The sequence below is a fragment of the Leucoraja erinacea genome, chromosome 24 (genome assembly GCF_028641065.1).
Source record: "Leucoraja erinacea ecotype New England chromosome 24, Leri_hhj_1, whole genome shotgun sequence".
Lineage (NCBI taxonomy): Eukaryota > Metazoa > Chordata > Chondrichthyes > Rajiformes > Rajidae > Leucoraja > Leucoraja erinaceus.
This window is the reverse complement of record NC_073400.1, coordinates 22,779,432-22,800,086: the sequence shown is the minus strand read 5'-3', so window position 1 is coordinate 22,800,086 and position 20,655 is coordinate 22,779,432. Positions and strand designations below refer to the sequence as shown.

The 20,655-nt window shown below is 46.2% G+C and overlaps 1 protein-coding gene and 1 long non-coding RNA gene across 3 annotated transcripts in view; one reads left to right on the top strand and one right to left on the bottom strand.

Annotated features, from left to right (window-relative positions):
• Positions 1–1,063: 1,063 nt before the first annotated feature.
• The window catches only part of lrif1 (ligand dependent nuclear receptor interacting factor 1), a 41,969-nt gene continuing 22,377 nt past the window's right edge, over positions 1,064–20,655 (top strand). The window contains exons 1-2 of one of the 2 annotated variants that reach the window (XM_055654751.1): positions 1,064–1,347; positions 1,530–1,866. In XM_055654751.1, the coding sequence (XP_055510726.1) occupies positions 1,808–1,866 (59 nt within the window). In that variant the 5' untranslated portion in view covers positions 1,064–1,347; positions 1,530–1,807. The remainder of the gene's footprint in view (positions 1,348–1,529; positions 1,867–20,655) is intronic. The other variant, XM_055654752.1, reaches the window with a different exon arrangement.
• On the bottom strand, positions 8,593–11,051 carry LOC129708786 (uncharacterized). Its single transcript, XR_008725416.1, has 2 exons — positions 10,859–11,051; positions 8,593–9,368 (listed from the first exon to the last, which is right to left on the bottom strand). It is a non-coding gene; the product is annotated as an uncharacterized LOC129708786 (long non-coding RNA).

Here is a 20,655-nt window from a genome sequence, read left to right as displayed (position 1 = left end):
TGAAATAACGTGAGCGCTCAGTGTGAACTCTTGCATTTCAAAAATGGTACAAGATGGGCGATTTTCAGCTAGATACATGATCACGAGGACCCCAGCGCCCACGCGCATGACGAGAGAAGGAACGCTGAGCGTTGTGGCGCTCTGAAACGGTTTCGAATAACTAGAATGTTGAACATACTGGAAGTGTCAATAGATGGTAGCAAATAGCATGTTGAGTAAATGTTTGTACTTTTTTTCCAAACATTGTGTGAATAACACTGGCTAAACTTCCGGGTACTGTCAGTCGAACCACAGGCCGCCAGGAAATAATAACAGCGGCAGTAAAAGCACGAGTGTAATATAATGTGCTGTTTCAAATAACGAACACTGTACAATGCAAACAAACGAACAGAATATTTGACATAATGCTACATATGGAAACAGCACTTTCGTCAGTTTAGTATGCTTAGTACCCAAATAAAAATATGTTGAGAAAGAATTTAAGAAGGAACTGCAGATGCTGGAAAATCGAAGGTACACAAAAATGCTGGAGAAACTCTGCGGACACAGCAGCATCTACGGAGCCAAGGAGATAGGCAACGTTTCGGGCGAAACGCTTCTTCAGACTCGAAGGGTTTCAGCCCAAAACGTTGCCTATCTCCTTCGCTCCATAGATGCTGCTGCACCCGCTGAGTTTCTCCAGCATTTTTGTGTACCTGTTGAGAAAGTATGTGCAGGCCGCCATTTGAGGAAAACGATTTCCACTACTTTCATGTACGATGTTTGTGTTTAAATCTGTCCCATTGTCCACGTCACCGTAGACTGTTCCATATCGTTTTAAACCAAGTTTAAAGCAAAACACACGCAGAATCAAGACTGAAAGTTTGCATATGCAAAGTAGATTCATAGCCGCAATTGGCGTAATCATTTTACAAAGTAAAATATATGAGTAGCGTTTAACTGAAAGCACTTGAGATTGTGGCTGATTTGTTCGCAAAGCGGAGGTAGACAAAAATGCTGTAGAAACTCAGCGGGTGAGGCAGCATCTATGGAGCGAAGGGACAGGTCACGTTTCGGGTCGAGACCCTTCTTCAGACAATGCCGGGTATGTGCAACGTGGTGTTTGCGTTTGATTGACAGGAGGGGGAAACGACCGACCGACCCAGCTGACGCGTCGCGCGGAGGGAGTAGAGCAGCTTCTGGTTGGTGGTCGCCGCCGGGTCAGGGTTCACCCGGGACCCAATTGCAGCGGACGGACGGCGCGAGCATTCGTGCGTGCTGCCCGTGTGGCGCTTGCGTGAAGCCGCCGGCCGTTGGATGGACGCTGGGCAACTGTAGTTCAACTTCAAGGCGGCGCTACTTCCCTTTGTAAGGGCGTATTATTGCACCTATCAAACCTTTGTTCATTTAAGCATGACCTCTCGTTGTCTTTTGAGGTTAAATGAATGAAGTTTTCTTTCCAAGTGCACAGCCATCCATTGACTTTAAGTGTGTGCATTCCTTTGGTTTGTCACTCCTAACCTTCTTCCCCTCCCCTCTTTCTTTTCTAGGGCGAAGAACTGCAGTGTGTTGAGGTTGAGCTCCTGGTGTTGTTAGGGACGACCTGTTTTACCCGGCACCATTTTGTGCGGGCTGTTTGGCCGAGGATTGTGGGAGCGAGAGGACGTTATTGCGGCGATCGCCGCCCGGTGGCGCTGCGGATAGATATCTGGCGACAGGAACTGGGCAGCGAGTCAAAGGCAGCGACTGCGCCCGGCTAGGGAGGGGGAGGGGGAGGTACAGAGAGAACATCAACTTACTCTCACCCAGGCTTCATTCAGCCTCCAGCATGAACAACGTCAAATCCATAGTATTGCAGAGCGCAGACGGTTCGAGTAATAGTCAGCGGTAAGTGCTGGAGAATATTCCAATCTGATTTTAAAACTGCCAGTTGGCTTGCGTCGTCTCGTATTTTTCTGGTACTTTCAATTGCGCTTTAAAAAACACAATTCCGCTAATATTTACTTCCAAATTCCTGGACTCTGATATATTCAGAAACCTTTGTTCAGAATGTGTACATTGGATGTCAGTCCTAGGGCGATGTCGACATCGAGAGAATGTTGCGTCCAGATAACCGTTTACCTTTCCTAGCCTGTTGAAGTTGTGCGTCACATAAATGGCCAGTTGAAATTCATGGTTGGTGTAAAGATTCTTTTGAGTTTAAGTGAAAAAACAAAAACCGCCGGCGGAAATGGCCGGGTACATTGACAACATTTAAAAGACATTTGGACAGGTACATTGAAAGGAAATGTTTAGGGACACGTGGGTAAATGCCGTAAAATGGGATCATTTTAGATGGACATTCTGGGTGTCATGGATAAGTAGGTCCGAAGGGCTCGTTGCCGTTCTGTGTGATTATATAATTCTATTGAGGAGAAACATGAACGGCAGTGGCATTAAATTATTAAACCTTTTCTGGTCTAATTATGCCTAAAATCCCCAAAACGTTATTTAGAATGAAATTAGCTCGTAGATACATTTGGTTGGTGCTAAGACTGCACGTCAAATTAAGGGTGTATATGAATTGGCGGACAAAATGACGGGGCGCTCTTCTATTGTGAGTAATAAACAGGAAGGAAAATGCGTGACTGCTCCCAACTTCAGAACCAGTTGTTAGTAGCGTCATTTGACGACATGAACCGCCCCTGCAACCAAAGATCCTATAGCTATATGATTTGCCTACAACGACACCCGTGGTGCAATGCCTATACGTTTCTCTCTTGCCCTCTGTACTCCCCCAGCTGGCTCCCAGCCAGACAGCGAGGAGTTCGGTGAAACGCGGGGTAAGGTTTAGGCAGGGAAATTACGTTATCTATACTGTCTGGTGTGCGTGCCATGCGTGACACACGACCGCTTCCGGTGCACGAATTTTGCCACGAATGTGGCAAGCTTGTAATCCCACCGCCGGTTGAATTTGGTCTTCACTCAAATCGGTGCCTTTGGCAGACAGTGGCGCTACAGCAGAATGTTTCATGCTAATATAGTGACTTAATTACGTCGATACGCTATTGGCTCCTTTTGTGTGCCCGCGTTCCATGGAGCCAGCTCAGCACCCTCGTCCAATGGAACAAGATCGAGCAAGCGGAGATGGGAGGGATCGGTGTGTTTCTGATGTAACCGATCCTACCCTGGTTAACACGTATTTCCTCTCGCCGCATGAAGTATACAAGCATTCGAGCTGTGCTCACACAACAAGCGTCAAAGTTGAGAAACAGAACCGCCGGTACTGGTTAAGACGCAAGGACACAAAGTTCTTGAAGTAACATTAGGTCAGGCAGTATATCTGGACCTCTTTCGCTTTGGCATCTTACACCCCGGCGGCATGAATATAGATTTTTCCAACTTTAACTAACCCTTGCATCCCCTCTCTCTGTCCCTCTCCCACTCTAGTTCTCTTGCTAACTTCTAATTATTCCCCAGCCAACAGTGGACCATCGTGGGCTCCACCTTTCTCCGAGTCATCGATGCTTTGTTCTGTACCTTCTCATACTTATAGTGTCTCCCTCCCTGGCTCAGTTTGATGAAGGGTTTCGACCCGCTACGTCACCTATTCATTTTTTCCACAGACCGCCTGACCCACTGAGTTACTTATTTTGCGTGTCCCGCATTTCTGGAGAATGCGGATATGTGACGTTTCAGATCCAGACTCTTCCTCATAATACTATTAATTATTGTGTATTTTCGGAGAAAATAATCCGTTTATATTTGGCGATTATGGACGATGACATTCAGGGCATCCGTCCATTTGACCCAGCCTGCTATAGTAATCGATGCAGGTAGTATTTCAATTATAAGATTTCACTCCAGTTACGTCGTCCATAGGAATGGATTGGATGGAGTGCCATTGGACTAAGAATCCGAGTTTCTGGTAACTGAAGAATGCCAAGAAAGTAAGAAAGAACATACGAGTCATGGTGGAGGGCGAATGATGTTGTAATGCTGTGAGTCACTATACAAATATTTGTGTTGCGGTAATAGACTAGTTGAAACCACAATAAAAAATTCTGATTGGAATGTGCGTCACTTCTAGAACTACTATACCTATCAACCTTGGGGGCGATACAGTGGCCCAGCAGTAGAGTTGCTGCCTTACAGTGCAAGAGACCCTGACCGGGTGCTGTTTGTACATTCTCCCTGTGACCGCGTGAGCTTTCTCCAGGTGCCCCGGTTTAATTCCACGTTTCAAAAACGCGTGGGTATGTACGTTACTCGTCGTTTGTGTCATGCTGGCGATGCCGTTGCACTGCCTGCAACGGAAAGGAGAGGCGAGATTTAGATTTAGAGTGAAGAACACGGAAGCACCTGTACACGTCAGAACATTCTGGCCCATTCTGTTAAGGACAGGCGGTGTTGGCACTTGAGTTCACGTGATCATCAATCTGCGTGAACTACGTTGCTTGCTGCCTGTGGGATTGGGAAGTAGGAGGCCGAGCTTGGAGGGGAACTACCCCCTGGGTGGGTGGACTTTGAATGGCACAGTGTCTTCTCGGCGTCATCTAGTATTCCGTCGCCTCATTTACAGGGTCTTTCGTACCAACTGTTCCATTTACAATGTCTGAGAAAGCAACTAGTCACCCGCAGGTTAGTGTTTGAGTTGGATCCAAACGGCCCAAATATTAGATCAAAAGTCGTACTTCGATGAATTATATGCAAATTAGACAATCATTTATCCTAGTTTGCAAATATGTGAACAGTTGAGTACTTGTGGTGTGGTCCTCCTGATCACTGCTAGCCAAGCCATTGTGACATCAACAGTTGAAGCTCGTCTTCAGTGAAGCGAGATCACTGCTAGCCGAGCCATTGTGACATCATCAGTTGAAATGGTAGTTTTAAATTCAAAGTGTTATGCTTTTTCAAACTTTAATCAGTAATAAGTCGAGAAATAAAGCATAAAATGTTCAGTGAAGGTGATCTCTGCCTAGAAAGGAAAAATGTGAATCAGAATATGTAAAAAACTGGCGAAGGTTGGCATTTTTAAAGTTTTAATTGCAAATAACGGGTCAAATATAGGATGAAATCTTCAGTGAGGCTGATCACTGCTAGTCGAGCCATTGTGACATCATCAGATGAAGCTGGTCGTTTTAATTTCAGTCTTTTGACTTTTTTAGACTTTTGATCAGTAATGAGTCGAGAATAAGTCGAGAAATGTGTGTATATATTTATACAATGGTATATGGACACACTGACCTGTACTGTATTCATGCCTATTATGTTCTGTTGTGCTAAAGCAAAGCAAGAATGTCATTGTCCTATCAGGGACACGTGACAATTAACTCTCTTGAACTCTTGAACTTGAAATAAAGCATAAAATGTTCAGTGAAGTTGATCTCGGCCTCAAAGGGAAAATGTGAATCAGAATATGTAAAAATCTTGTGAAAGTTGGCATTTTTAAAGCTTTAATCACGAATAATGTGTCAAATATAGGATTAGATCTTCAGTGAGGCTGATCACTGCTAGCCGAGCCATTGTGACATCATCAGTTGAAGATGGCCATTTTAATTTCACTCTTTTGACTTCTTTAGACTTTCAATCAGTAATGAGTCAAGAATAAGTTGTTAAATAACGCATAAAATGTTCAGTGAAGGTGATATCTGCCTAGAAGGGAAAAATGTGAATCAGAATATGTAAAAAGCTTGCGAAAGTTGGCATTTTTAAAGTTTTAATTGCAAATAACGGGTCAAATATAGGATGAAATCTTCAGTGAGGCTGATCACTGCTAGTCGAGCCATTGTGACATCATCAGATGAAGCTGGTCGTTTTAATTTCAGTCTTTTGACTTTTTTAGACTTTTGATCAGTAATGAGTCGAGAATAAGTCGAGAAATGTGTGTATATATTTATACAATGGTATATGGACACACTGATCTGTACTGTATTCATGCCTATTATGTTCTGTTGTGCTAAAGCAAAGCAAGAATGTCATTGTCCTATCAGGGACACGTGACAATTAACTCTCTTGAACTCTTGAACTTGAAATAAAGCATAAAATGTTCAGTGAAGTTGTTCTCGGCCTCAAAGGGAAAATGTGAATCAGAATATGTAAAAATCTTGTGAAAGTTGGCATTTTTAAAGCTTTAATCGCGAATAATGTGTCAAATATAGGATTAGATCTTCAGTGAGGCTGATCACTGCTAGCCGAGCCATTGTGACATCATCAGTTGAAGATGGCCATTTTAATTTCACTCTTTTGACTTCTTTAGACTTTCAATCAGTAATGAGAAGAATAAGTTGAGAAACAACGCATAAAATGTTCAGTGAAGGTGATATCTGCCTAGAAGGACACGAAAAATGTGAATCAGAATATGTAAAAAGCTTGCGAAAGTTGGCATTTTTAAAGTTTTAATTGCAAATAACGTGTCAAATATAGGATGAAACCTCCAGTGAGGCTGATCACTGCTAGACGAGCCTTTGTGACATCATCAGTTGAAGATGGCCATTTTAATTTCAGTCCTTTGACTTTTTTAGACTTTCAATCAGTAATGAGTCAAGAATAAGTTGAGAAATAAAGCATAAAATGTTCAGTGAAGGTGATCTTTGCCTAGAAGGGAAAAATATGAATCAGAATATGTAAAAAGCTTGCGAAAGTTGGCATTTTAAAAGTTTTAATTGCAAATAACGTGTCAAATATAGGATGAAATCTTCAGTGAGGCTGATCACTGCTAGTCGAGCCATTGTGACCATCAGTTGAAGCTGTTCGTTTTAATTTCAGTCTTTTGACTTTTTTAGACTTTTAATCAGTAATGAGTCGAGAATAAGTCGAGAAATGTGTGGAAATATTTATACAATGGTATATGGACACACTGATCTGTACTGTATTCATGCCTATTATGTTCTGTTGTGCTAAAGCAAAGCAAGAATGTCATTGTCCTATCAGGGACCCGTGACAATTAACTCTCTTGAACTCTTGAACTTGAAATAAAGCATAAAATGTTCAGTGAAGTTGATCTCAGCCTCGAAGGGAAAATGTGAATCAGAATATGTAAAATTCTTGTGAAAGTTGGCATTTTTAAAGCTTTAATCGCGAATAATGTGTCAAACTGGAAGTGGCGGCGGCTCGCCTGCAGTCCGTTTGTCTTTACTTTTTAATGTTGGTTTTTTTCATTTTGTCTAGTTAAGTTTTTGTTTTTAGGTTGTGTTTATGTGTGGGGGGGGGGGTTGAAACGGGGCTTGCTGTCTCTCCCTTCGGGGGAATACGACTTTTTTGTCGTATCCCCCTTCTCTGCCTCCGTCTGCGCTGAGGCCTAATAGCGGAGCTGGCGACCTCGAGACTCCGGAGGCAGAGTCAGTCAGGACTTGCCCTGGGCTCGCTCCCGTGAGGGCGGCCCAGCTCGGGGTGGAATGGCTCTCCCGTGAGGGGCTGTGATGCTCCCGTGAGGGTGGCCTGGCTCGGGGCTGAAACTCTCCTGTGAGGGGCTGAGACTCTCCCGTGTGGGCGGCCCAGCCCGAGGGTGGAATGGCGCTCCCGTCGGAGCGGCTCAGCCCAAGGGTGGAATGGCGCTCCCGTCGGAGCGGCCCAGCCCGAGGGTGGTACGACGCTCCCGTCTAAGCGGCCCAGCCTGAGGGAGGTACGGCGCTCCCGTCGGAGCGGCCCAGCTCGAGGGAGGTATGGCGCTCCCGTCGGCGCGGCCCAGCCCGAGGGAGGTACGGCACTCCCATCGAAGCGGCCCAGCCCGAGGGTGGAACGGCGCTCACGTCGGAGCGGCCCAGCTCGAGGGAGGTACGGCGCTCCCGTCAGAGCGGCCCAGCTCCTGAGTGGAATGGCGCTCCCGTCGGGGCGGCCCAGCTCGAGGTGGAATGGCGCTCCCATCGGGGTGGCCCAGCTCGAGGGAGGAACGGCACTCACGTGAGGGCGATCCGGCTTGGGGCTGGAACGGTGCTCCGGTGGCTGGGACAGCGTTCTGGCGGCGGTGACCTGAGTCCGGGGTTCAGCCGCGGGCCAGCGGCTGCGTCTGCTGGACTGGAGGGCGGCAGCTTCGACCACCCCGGGCCGCTGTGTTTGAGCCGACCCGTTTGCGGGGTTTGGTGAGCCGCGAGACTGTTTGTGCCATCACCCGGTGGGGTATCGCCTCAGCGCAGAGGGAAAAGAGGAGGGAAGAGATTGCAGCCCTAAGATTTTTGCCTCCACCACAGTGAGGAGGTGCTTGGAGGACTCACTGTGGTTAATGTTAATTTGTGTTTAGTGTTGTTTATTATTGTATGATTGTATGTATGACTGCAGGCACGAAATTTCGTTCAGACCGTCAGGTCTGAATGACAATAAAGGTATTCAATTCAATTCAATTCAAATATAGGATTAGATCTTCAGTGAGGCTGGTCACTGCTAGCCAAGCAATTGTGACATCATCAGTTGAAGATGGCCATTTTAATTTCAGTATTTTGACTTTTTTAGACTTTCAATCAGTAATGAGTCGAGAATAAGTTGAGAAATAAAGCATAAAATGTTCAGTGAAGGTGATCTCGGCCTCGAGGGGAAAAATGTCAATCGGAATATGTAAAAATTTAATCGTTAACGCATAGTGTTTTGCAAACATGTAAGGACAACCACATACACACACACACACATATACGCACGTACATGATCAGACTTTTTAATAAGCATAAGATATGATAGCCTGATGGTTGTAGGGAAGAAGCTGTTCCTGAACCAGGACGTTACCGTTCTCAGGCTCCTGTACCTTCTACCCGATGGCAGTGGTGAGATGAGTGTGTCACCAGGATGGTGTGGGTCTCTGATGATCTTAGGATCACTTGATGGACACAGAAATCCCGATCTCGCAACAGGTTAAGGATACTGAGTTGGATGATCAGGCATGATCATATTGAATGGCGGTGCAGGCTCGAAGAGCTGAATGGCCTACTCCTGCACCTATTTTCTATGTTTCTATGCAAGCACAGTAAATACATTGCTTGGCAGTGCCAGAGGCCTTCATTGTTCATTGCTACAGCACTCACCAAATAATAATGAAGCATTGAGGCATAACCCTCTACCTTGAACATCTAGCAAGGAAGAGAAGATAGCCTTCCCTTCTATCTCCCAAGGGAATTCACCTCCATCGTCATAATTGCATCATAGCCAGAAATAAGGTCCGATAGGCTCCCACATGTAGAAGGAAGGCACCAAGCCCAGCCCCTGCACGCCTTGCCAAGGACCGGGGAGGATGGAAGGAGAGATGAAGGGCAGATGCAAAATCAAGGGCCGGTAAGGGAGCAAACGGGTCTTGCCTTTAATGCCCTCAAAGTTAGCTGTGGGCGGCGCCCTGGAGCACAAAGTCAGAAGGTGGCCTGGTGACGGATCGCTAGACCTTCAGATGGATTCCACAGCTGGCGACTCTGCAGCACAGTAGAGCATGCCTAAAAATGTCATGATAATCGTATGAAGCTGCAACATAGAATCATTTATGCTTAACAAGAAGAATAATAGATAGCAATAAATGGCCATTTGATCTCACTATCAATGTTGCTGATCAAAGCTCTTCAATATTCTGGCATTCAGTTGAGAATAGTAATGGCAATTAAACCATTGATGTCCCAATCCATTTGACTATTACCAACTAGGCTGAAGCATTTGTATTTACATTCAGCCACAAATGTCAAATAGACAAACAAGGAACTACAGGTGAAGGAATCCAGAACAAAGTGCTGGAGTAACTTGATAGGTCAGGCAGCATCTGTGGAGGACACTAATGGGTGCCAGTTGTTAATAGCAGAAATTAGTTTTATTTCTAAACTCAGAAATACAGTTAATATTTCTATTTGATAATATTTCACTTGGTGGCACATTGACACAGCATTTACCACTGCTACTTTATGGCATAGGTGGCAATCTTGACTTTGGTTGCTGTCTGTGGCTTTTCCACATTCATTCTCTGATCACTTGGGTGTGCTTCCTATAATCTGCTTTCCTTACACATCATAAAGATGCACTGTTAGTGTAAATTGGCTACCCTTAAATGCCCCTTTTGCAAAATAGTAAAATAATCAAACATGGAAGTTGATAATCAAAGGAAGAGTTGTAGAGGCATTGGGGGATAAGAGAATGGAGACTTCAACGGATGATTTTGCTGTGCTAGGAGATGGCATGGGTTGCATTGGTCAAAAGGTCCCCTTTTCTGTTGTAATAAGTATGCTTGAACAGAATTATTATTGAAGAAACCTACCTTAAATATTATGGCTATTGTAGAGAAAGACCAAATAATCTTGGCAATACACAATTTGTATCAAAATACACTCGGGATTTTTTTCATCAGCAGCACTAAACTTCCATGTATTCGATTAATGTTGAAAGAATGAAAGAATTTATAAGTTGGAGAATTCTATTTTTGGTTCAAAGATATATCCTTGTTGGTGGATTGGCTATGAAATTAATATCCGCATCACATGTCATAGACATGAAGCATTTATTTGGTATTTTTGCAGATTTAGCATTGATCTGCAGAAACCTGTTGTGCGTTTTATGTGGCGTTGAGAAATGTTGCATTGTGGCATCGTCCATTATAAATTCAACATAATTCAGATGTACTAACTATACTATACTAACTATAGAGCTGGAGCAACCATACACTGTTGATTAAAGAACCTCTAAATTTCATTGAATTGAGAAACGGTAGGATGTTTTTGATGTGATGTGGAAGAACTAGCCTGAAGTATTTTATGTAAAGTTGAGCAATACTTATTATGTTGACTGCAGAATTATCATCCTTGTCAAACTTCGTGTTCTAATTTTGAACTCAATTCCAATTGAAGAAAGGTATGTTGCTCGGGTTATTTCTTTCCAGAGCCCGTCACACTCAATGGATTGTATTAGCAACGTTTTTAAGAAGTTTCTTAATCATCATACTTACATCAATCATAGTTAGCAATCATACTTTCTTGGTACACGGATTTGATTCGGGGTGATTACGACTGTGGAATAACGCTGTTCATGACATTGATATCAATTTGACAGCACCGATTGTTGAAAAATTAAACCGATTTAGAGAAATCTTTTACAAATGAAAATGGAAGCATCCGTCACTGCAGGCAGTGGGTGTGTCGCTGTCCCGGATTCCGTGCGTGAAGGGCGGGGCCAGGGGGCAAGCACCTCCCAAGTGACGCATGTTGCGAGTGCGTCACCGTAGCTGGAGGCAAAGATCCTATAGCAGAGCTATAGGATCTTTGGCTGGAGGAGTGAGGGCGACAGGTGGAGATGACGCATTAAAGGGGAGGGGTCGCTGGCAGAATGGGCGTTGCTTTGGCGACGAGCGTCTGTGCGGCGGTTGATTGTGAGATTCAAATCTTTGTTCAAAAGGGCTCGCGCTGGCGGGCGGCAGAAATGGGAGCCAGAGCGCGATCCCGCCCCTGACCCGCCTCAGCCAGTTCCAGCTGCTTCACGAAGCCGGTCGAGCAACTCAGCAGAGTCTGGTTTCTCCCCAGGGGTAATAGGTGGAATATCAGCCGTGTCTTTCATGGGGGACTTTTCGGGGTGGGCTCAGATCAAATGGGAGATTTCTGTGAAACGAGACGAGACTGAAGGCAGCAAAGGCTCTTCGCGAGCAAGTGGACGAGTGATGAGAGCTTAACCTGCAGAGACAGAGGTTTGCCCGCCCCCTACATGCAGTCTGAAGCAGGGTCCCCGGCCCAAAATATCACCAATCCTTTTTCTCCAGACCAGCTGAGTCACTCGTGAATCTTGTACCCAGTTTTGGTTTAAGCCAGCATTTGCAGTTCTCTGTTTCTAAAAAGAGCGGGGTTCCACGCTAATTGGACAACGAAACTAACACCTGTTGCAGGCAAAAAATAAAATTAGCTGAAACCTGCTCCATCCGGGCGGCTTCGGAAAACGCTCTGGATAACGGTGAAGATCTGAGACCCCTTCACCATGGACTTCTTTATCAGGAAGGTCTTGCCTAAAACATGCAGGTTTGAGGAAAGGATATCAACTGCCTGCGGGCCATGCAGCCAAATGTTGAATTCAAGCACGTGGCATGATTGCAGAAGTTGTTCCAGTTCACCCTTCTAACTCCAAAGGATTACAGCATGTGATCACAGTGCACATGTTTTACATGTGTGCTGGTTGTGGATATTCTCACCTTCCTGGCCCGTTATGTTCAGGGAGTGGGATGATGATGAGCAAGACCAGCAAGCACCACGTCAAGGTTGAGCAAAGAAGCCATCATCCATTCCCCTTTTGGTGTTTGGTGTCAGAGGGAATTGTGGTACATGGTGTATACATTACCATCCAGGGTGAGTCACAACTGCAACATCCACAGACAAAGGGTGGAAGACCACTTCAATACCAGAAGCATGTGGCAGGGTGTCAGGGACATCACTGATTACAAGAGCAGCCCCGCCTGCCCCCACGGTGATATCACACGGGCCAATGAGTTAAACACCTTCTTTGCCCGCTTCGAAACTGGCAACACCACCAGGAGTGGAATAACCCCGGCTATGGCGGAGGGACAGGCCTTAACACTGAGCACTCAGGGGTACTCTGCGCAGGATCCATCCATGCAAGGCTGCAGGCCCGGATGGAGTCCAGGGAAGGGTACTAAAGGACTGCTGTACAGCTGGCGGAGGTATTCACGAGAATCTTTAACCTGTCTATCTCTGGCAACGGTCCCCAAGTGCCTGAAGACAGCTACCTAGTGCCAATGCCGAAAAAGTCTAAAGTCACCAACCTGAATGACTACCGCCTGGTTGCCCTAACTCCAATACTAATTAAGTGCTTGGAAAGGCTGGTCATCTCCCACATCAAATCCAGCATCCCTGCCTCACTGGACTCTCATCAATTTACATACAGGGCAAATAGATCCACAGAGGATGCCATCTCTCTGGCTCTTCACACTGTCCTGATTCACCTGGAAAGACAGGGCACGTACGTGAGGATGCTCTTCATAGACTATAGCTCTGCCTTCAATATGGTCATCCCCACCAAGCTCACCACCAAACTCCACCAGCTAGGCCTCAGCAAGCCGATATGCGATTGGATCCTGAATTTTCTGACGGAGTGACCGCCGGCAGTGAGACTGGGCCCGCACCTGTCCTCCACTATCACCCTAAGCACCGGCACACCACAGGGCTGTGTACTGAGCCCGATGCTCTACTCCCTCTTCACACACGACTGTTTCTGCATTCAACACCAACACCGTCGTCAAGTTTGCAGATGACACAAGGGTGATCGGGCTGATCACCAACGGTGATGGAACAAACTACAGAGCGGAGGTGAAGAACCTGGCCGACTGGTGCTCATGTAACAACTTGTCACTAAACACCTCCAAGACTAAGGAGCTGATTATCGACGTCAGGAGGTCACAGAAGGGAGATTACGCCCCAATCTCCATCTACGGGGGCAGTGTGGAGAGAGTGTCCAGCTTTACGTTTCTGGGCACTCACACCTCAGAGGACCTCACATGGTCCACCAACACCGCTGCGCTGGTCAAGAAGGCACAGCAACGACTGTTCTTTTTGAGAACATTGAAAAGGACTGGACTGCCTCAACAGCTGCTGACAACCTTCTACCGCTGCACGACAGAGAGCATACTATCGTATGGCATCTCTGTGTGGTATCTCAGTTGCACGGAGGCGGAGGAGAGCTCTTCAGCGCGTTGTCCACAGGGCGCAGAATATCATTGGGACACCGCTGCCAGCCTTGGAGGGCATCTACCACACATGGTGCCTCAGGAAGGCCGTCAGCATTCACAAAGACTCCTCACACCCTTGTAATGGACTGTTCGAACTACTTCCTTCCGGCAGACGTTACAAGGCCTTCTACGCCCGCACCTCCAGGATCAGGAACAGCTTATTTCTGCTGCTCTGAACCCGCCCTGCTGAGTGCCCCCCACCCTCACGGACTGTCTCCCTCGGATGGTCACGTCGCACAGACACATCTGCGCTTTAGTCTGTTTTCACTATTTTACTGTTGTAATGTTCTTTGTACAAACCATGTTCTCGGGGTATCTAATCCTAAATTTTAGTAGTTACTTAAGTTATGAGGCTGCATACCCAAATCTTGTTGCACTTATGTGCAATGACAATAAAATATATTATTACTATCATTATTATTATTAACAAATTCAGATATGTGGCAGCCCAATGCAGTGCAGTCATCTGCCAGAGCTCCAAGCAGGAAGGCCACTTGCTAAGAACCAAACATACCAGAGCGGAGGTAGACACAAAATGCTGGGTTTGGACTGAAGAAGGGTCTCGACCCGAAACGTCAATGAAGATTACCCATGACCTACTACGGCTTTTTCGCGCAGTGGACTATCTTGCTCTGCTCTATGATCTTTGCTAGGAACTATGATGAACAGAGGTGTTGCAACCTGCGCAGAGTAGCAGGTCACCTCAACAGCACCTGCCCTGCACAGGCGATAAAGGGGGCAGTTGCTAATTACGACCCTAGGAATGTTGACAAACCTCTACGGAGTTGTCCTTACCTCTGCGGAGATGCCAGTAGAAAACAGACCAGGAAGAGTGCAGCTCCCAAACCATAGCATTTGAATCCCTATCCCACTACCAAAAAGGGAGACAATGAAGGAGGGAGTCTGGAAATAACAGGAAGTGGAGTGGCAGAGGGTGGTGAAGGGAAAACGGCTACAGAAGACATCACCAAAAAAATAATGGGCTGATGAAAAAATGGGCATTGGCAAGAAAAGAGTCATGTCGCAGACAATTGCAAGCAATCTCTCATCCTTGGAGGATGAATCTAACTTGAGAAGCCAATGACATAGACAGAGGAAGCACCAAAATGCTGTGGCATGTGAGACAGCCAACTGACAAGCACATGCGACTGGACAAAGCTGAATCATGTACACCGGCTCCAGGAAATCGGGGAAAGTGGAGTGTCCAGCGCACCCCAGCACTGGAAGACCAGGAGCAGGTACAGAGGCAAGAGGAAGAAAAAGTACTTTTTGTACAGCCCCTCCCCTGCCCTGCTCCCATGTCCCTGGAAGAGACTCCTCCTCCTGAGGGAGACTAGTCCCAGTACATAAGCCAAGAAACTGCACATTTCACCAAAGTGGGCATGAGGGCTCAGGAAATGGACGGTGTTGGTGAACCATGAAATCCAAGACAAAGATTAAGATAAAACTGGCATCACTAAACGTGCGCACTGTTAAAAGCCCTGTGCAATGTCTTAACACCTTGTGTTCAAGGCCAGAAGTGCTAGAGTCATTGACCCCCGACCTTACCGATATTCCATGGTGCTACCATCACGACCACCTCTTACAGGGCTTTTTTTAATCTGTTGCCAGCCGGGCAACCTTGGCAGCTTTTTAGGTTGCCAAATGACAGTTTAGGTGGTAATTTAAGACGATTTGCATGACGTATGCTCGGACGAAGTGCGTAGTTACCAGTCGGAATTATGCTCAATGAAGCATTCACATATTATTTCTGCTTCAAATAAAGTCACAATCTAAATATATTCACCAATCAAGACATGATATATACCACAATGACATGCAGCAAAATTATAATACAGTATCTCAACTCTTTTTACACATTACAATTAATGCAATTTCTATTAGTTCTTTCCACTTCCAAACAAAGATGTGGTTGGATTAGTCAGCGTATGATCAACCTGCGTCAATAAATCCTGGACCACGGTAACATATATGCTTAACCATGCACACTACAGATTGATGCAAGCATGTTTTCTGTAAAGGACTGAAAATTACCATGACATGGCTGTAGCATGGGTCGATATTGCTATTGGTACAGAAACACTCTCGCTTCCCACATGATTTATCCATAACAAAATATACAGGTTGCAAGGAAATTTCTAAAGGCATTTTATGATAAGAGCTGTTAAAACTGACTATACCCATCAGACAGGTTAAACATTACACTAACTGACAAGAGATGGCCAAAGGACATAACTGCAGCAGATATTCTTTTGGTGATATTTTTAAAGGTGTCAAAACGCCACCTTACCGGACATTCAGATTAGATGTACGTGTTGTGAACAGCAATGAAGATATCCAGTTTAGATGCACCAGTTTAAAAAAAAATTATTGATAAACGCATCATTCCCGCTTCAGAATTAACATTAAAATTTCAACTGAAATATCTCCTGACCAAATTTGTGATGTATATGACTGACTGTAGAAGTAAAACCTGGATAAATCCAACGTATAGTTGTGAATGTTGCTCATTAAATAACTACAGTACTGATACTCCATATTAAGAGCATTGATTTGCCGTTAAAATGAATTCTGTAACAAACGTGTCAACAGTAGCAGTGACAATCGAACACTGCGGTTTTAATTTTTCACGTGTTCACAATTTAATTAATCCATCTTTATGAACTAAAACAAATAATAACATTGGGAATTAAAACACATTTGATTGCATTCCATTATCAAACAGTCAATGTTCGCTCTAAAGACATTTCCAGCAAAATAGGGTCAGGGAGGAGGTGGGTGTGTGAATAAGTGGGGCGGGGATAGAGGGCGAGGGGGGAGGGGGGTTAGTAGGCAGTCGATGTGCAGAATGGATGGATTGAGGCAGGTGAATTAGTACATGTTGGTTGGAGTAAATAAAATTGTGAGGGGAGAGCACGGGGGATGTCAGTGGTGTTGAATGGGGGGGTCAAGTACGGGATGGATAGGGGGATCAGCACAGGATGAATGGGCGTGGACAAAAATGCTAAAGAAATGCAGCGGTTGAGGCAGCATCTATGGAGCGAAGGAAATAGGCAACGTTTCGAGTCGAGACCCTTTTTCAGACTGTTCCCCCCCCCCCCCCATTCTTCTTTAATGGGAGGATCAGTGCAGCATGGATTTGGGGGGGGGATCAGCGCAGGATAAATGGGGTGGATCAGTACAGGATTAATGGGGGGATCAGTACAGGATGAATGGGGGTAGACAAAAGTGCTGGAGAAACTCAGCGGGCGAGGCAGCCTCTATGTAGCGAAGGAAATGAACGTTTTGGGTCAAGACCCTTCAGACAGTTCAAGGACTTTCAAGAAGAATCAGTACAGGATGGATGGGGGGGGGGGGGATCAGCGCAGGATGAATGGTGGGGGATTAGTACAGGATGAATAGGGGGTCATCAGTACCATGTGGATCGGTGGGTCTGTGCAGGATGAATGGGGAATCACTACAGGATGAATGAGGGGATCAGTACAGGATGAATGGGTGGTTCAGTAAAAGATGAGTGGGGGACCAGTAAAAGTTGAATGGGGGATCAGTACAGGATGAATGAGGGGATCAGTATAGGATGAATGAGGGATCAGAACAGGATGAATGAGGGGCTCAGTATAGGATGAATGAGGGAATCAGTACAGGATGAATGGAAGAGAAGTGCAGGATGGATGGGAAGGGGGGTAAGTACAGGATGAATTGGGGGACCATTGTAAGATGGATGGGGAGTGGCATGAGAATCATTGCGAGGTGGATAGGGAGATCAGCGCAGGATGAATAGATGGGGGGTTTATGGGGAGGGAAGCACAGGGGATGTCAGTGAGGACTGATTAGAGGCGGGAATGGAGATCAGTGCAGGATGGAGAGGAGGGGTCCCAGGATAAGAGGGGTGGAGGGGGGGCATACGAGGGAGAGGGGAGGAAGGGAGGTGAGGGCTCCTCGGATAACATCGCCCCGCTGTTGGGGAGACAGTTGTGATCTCCTCGCCACCGCCTCCCCTCCTCCACCACCAGCCAACAGGAAGGTGCAGGGGCCGAGCAATGCAGCTCAAAGATCCTATAGCTATAGGCTCTTTGGTACAACTGCTTCAGATGGCGGAAGGAGGCCTCCCCCTCCCTCCCTCCTCTCAGCCTCGTTGTGTGGGAAGGTTTGTTTTGAAAGCGCCGTTGGCAGATTGGCAGGCAGCGACTGCTATCAGGGCGGGCGGGGTGCGGAAGGAGGAGATGGAGCTGCTGTCGCTGTGCAGGGCCCGTCATTCGCTCCGACCCTTTGTCACCACGCTCCTAATATCTTTGCCCCGCAATACAGCCGTCTCTGACACGAAACATCACAATCCTTTTCTCCAGAGATGCTGCCTGACCCACTGAGTTACTCCAGTTTTTTGTGTCTATCTTCGGTATAAGCCAGTATCTGCAGTGTCAAGCCAGGCAAAGTGACTCGGCTTTTAGGTTGCCCGGCGGCACTTTGGGTGGTCATTGGCACCCAGGCAACCATTAATTTCGAGCCCTGTCCTATAATTGTTGTACTGTGGCACTCTTGTATAAAAGTCACATCTGCCTTGAACTTGGAAATGTCCCACAAGGTCACAAACTAACAAACTGAAAAATAACAAACTACAGACTGCAGAGAATATCGAGAAACTAAAGAGTGACTACACAGGTTGGAGAACTGTGACTCCCACTCTGACTCCCTGATGCACTGGTTGGAAGTAATCAAGGAGAACATCACGAGGTTCTTCCTCCTCTTAAGATGACCCTCCAAACAGACGTTTAACAACTCTCCTCCAGTCGAGGGAGGGGGAGTGTTGATGTGAGGGAGGAACTCCGTGAAGAGCTGATAAGACCCACTCTTTAGGTTTCAAGGTCAGTTTATTGTCACGTAGCAATTAAGGTACAGTGAAATTTGTGTTACCAGACAGCCATACTAAGTGAAAAGCAACAAGACACACAGCCGCATAAAATAAAAGTTAACATAAACATCCATCATAGCGGCTCTCCACATTCCTCACTGTGATGGAAGGTAATAAAGTCCAATCTTCTCACTCTTTATTCTGCCGCGGTCGGGGCTGTCGAACCATCCACAGTCTATCAAAGCTCCCGCAGTCGGCGACCCGAAAGCCCTCGCGTCGTGGTGATCGAAACTCCTGTGTTGGTACGGTTGAAACTCTCCGCTGCTTGGAGCTCCCGAATCGGTCTCTAACCAGGGATCGCGGGCTCCACGATGTTGAAGTCTCATGCGGTTGGAGGTCTCCACAGTCGATCCCCGGCAAAGGGATCGCAGGTTCCACGATGTTAAGTCCGCACTGCGCCCGCGGTTGAAGTGCCGGGTTGGTCTTCAGGAAAGGCCGCGCCACTCCACGATGTTAGGCCGCAATGGGGACAGAGATACGATGGGGGAAAAAAATTGCTTCTCCGTCGAGGTAAGATGTAGATTCAGTAGATATAGTATATAGTAGATTCTATAGATTCAGGATCATTTCCCGTGGATTGGAGGTTAGCTAATGTTATCCCACTTTTTAAGAAAGGCGGGAGAGAGAAAACAGGGAATTATAGACCAGTTAGCCTGACATCAGTGGCGGGGAAGATGCTGGAGTCAATCATAAAAGTTGAAATAGCGGCACACTTGGATAGCAGTCACAGGATCGGTCCGAGTCAGCATGGATTTATGAAGGGGAAATCATGCTTGACTAATCTTCTGTAATTTTTTGTGGATGTAACTAGGAAAATGGACACGGGAGAGCCAGTGGATGCAGTGTACCTGGACTTTCAGAAAGCATTTGATAAGGTCCCACATAGGACTGTGCAAGAGCTGGCTGCTCTTGAAAAGGAGGCGCAGATGTCTTTCTTACAGTTTGGCTTTCTTCCCAACCAATTGTGCAAGCGCTTTTGATTGCAACATGCGCCTTAATTTAGTTCAACAAAGAAACTGACAAGTTACTAAAGAACTTTGGGCAAAATTAAGGCACATGGTATTGGGGGTAGAGTGCTGACATGGATAGAAAATTGGTTGGCAGATGGGAAACAAAGAGTAGGGATTAACGGGTCTCTTTCAGAATGGCAGGCAGTGACTAGTGGAGTACTGCAAGGCTTGGTGCCTGGACCGCAGCTATTTACAATATACATCAATGATTTAGATGAGGGGATTCAAAGTAATATTAGCAAATTTGCAGATGACACAAAGCTGGGTGGCAGTGTGAACTGTGAGGAAGATGCTTTGAGAATGTAGGGTGACTTGGACAGGTTGGGTGAGTGGATAATGTGAGGTTATCCACTTTGATAGCAAAAACAGGAAGGCAGATTATTATCTAAATGGTGTCAAGTTGGGAAAAGGGGAAGTGCAACGGTATCTGGGGGGGGGGGGTCCTTGTTCATCAGTCAATGGAAGTAAGCATGCAGGTACAGCAGGCAGTGAAGAAAGCGAATGGCATTAATAATCTCGCCTGCAGCATCTGTATCATGGAATATTAAGCTGCTAGTCCTGCCCTCTTAGCCAAGATTCTGTAAGAGACACAACATCCCAATCGCACTACATATTCATGCCCAGAATTCATCTGTCTTGTCCGTCAGGCCTTTCGCATTAAAATAAATTCAATTCAGTCCAACACTCATACTGCATTTCCTTCCTTGCTCAACCTTTTCTGTCTACTGAACTTTCTTTCATAACCTTCCATGACAGCGTCCAGCGTCTTACCTCCCTTAGTCCTACATTGGTTCCCACTGGATACAAGTAGGGTGACGAGGGTGGGTAAGGGAGGAAATGCAGGGGTTACTTGAAATATCCTCATGCGAGTTGTCCTCATTATTTAGGGAATGACGGTTCCCCTCTTCTTTCACAGAGAAGGCCTTCACATGTGTCACCCCTGTATCGCATAGTTCTGCTCTGGCTCCCACTCTCCCAGTCACAACAGGGACAGAGTTTCTAGTCCTCGCCTTTCATCCCATCAGCTGTCGCATACAACACCGCATCCTTCGACATTTTCGCCACCTTCAACGGGATCTACCACTAGTCACATCTTTCCA